This window comes from Charadrius vociferus, unplaced genomic scaffold, assembly GCF_000708025.1.
Source record: "Charadrius vociferus isolate BGI_N301 unplaced genomic scaffold, ASM70802v2 scaffold3680, whole genome shotgun sequence".
Classification (NCBI taxonomy): domain Eukaryota; kingdom Metazoa; phylum Chordata; class Aves; order Charadriiformes; family Charadriidae; genus Charadrius; species Charadrius vociferus.
This window is the reverse complement of record NW_009646392.1, coordinates 2,223-2,894: the sequence shown is the minus strand read 5'-3', so window position 1 is coordinate 2,894 and position 672 is coordinate 2,223. Positions and strand designations below refer to the sequence as shown.

The 672-nt window shown below is 65.3% G+C and overlaps 1 protein-coding gene across 1 annotated transcript in view; it reads right to left on the bottom strand.

Annotated features, from left to right (window-relative positions):
• Positions 1-169: 169 nt before the first annotated feature.
• Positions 170-672, bottom strand: part of PHYHIP (phytanoyl-CoA 2-hydroxylase interacting protein) — an 802-nt gene continuing 299 nt past the window's right edge. Inside the window, exon 2 of the mRNA XM_009894423.1 lies at positions 170-668. Coding sequence (XP_009892725.1) covers positions 170-668 — 499 coding nt within the window. The remainder of the gene's footprint in view (positions 669-672) is intronic.

Below are 672 nucleotides of genomic sequence, written 5' to 3'. Positions count from 1 at the left end.
GAGCATCCCGCCGGCTCCTTCCCCAAGCAGGCAGGGGCACAGGCAACGCCGCTATTTACACCGGCCGGGTCCCCCGCACCCACGCGGGTCCTCCACCCAGTAACGTCTGTGGGAGAAGCCCCCGCGGCGGGCACCCAGCCCCCTCCCCGGCCCTGCCCGCGGCCCACCCTTAACGCCCCACACTGATGTTGCACGTCTTGCAGCTGGGGTCCTTTTTGGCGTTGGCGGTGGAAAGGCTCATCAGCTGATGCCCGCTGATCTCCCCCAGCACGCCGAGGCTGAGGTCCACCGGCTCGGTGTATATGACCTCCAGGATGCTGTCCTGGGCATGGCGGTACACCAGCTCGCCCTCCTCCACGCAGCACGTCAGGAACTTGTTGGAGGAAATGTCCAGTTGGGGTAAGCGCTCCCGGCAGAAGAGGTCCCCCGAGGAACCCTTGGGTGCCAGGACCAGGACCACGTAGTGGTAGGCGGTGTACATGCAGTAGAAGTCCGCGAAGTAGAGGTTGGTGTTGGGGTTGAAGAGACGCTGAGCCGGGATCTGGAACCGGTACCGACCGTAGGGCGAGTCCTGGGGGGGCTGCCCGGTGTTGAATTCGGTGTTGCAGCTGAAGAAGATGCCGTGCAGCATGCCGCTGGTGGGCGAGCCGTGGCTGCCGCTGGTGGCACTCA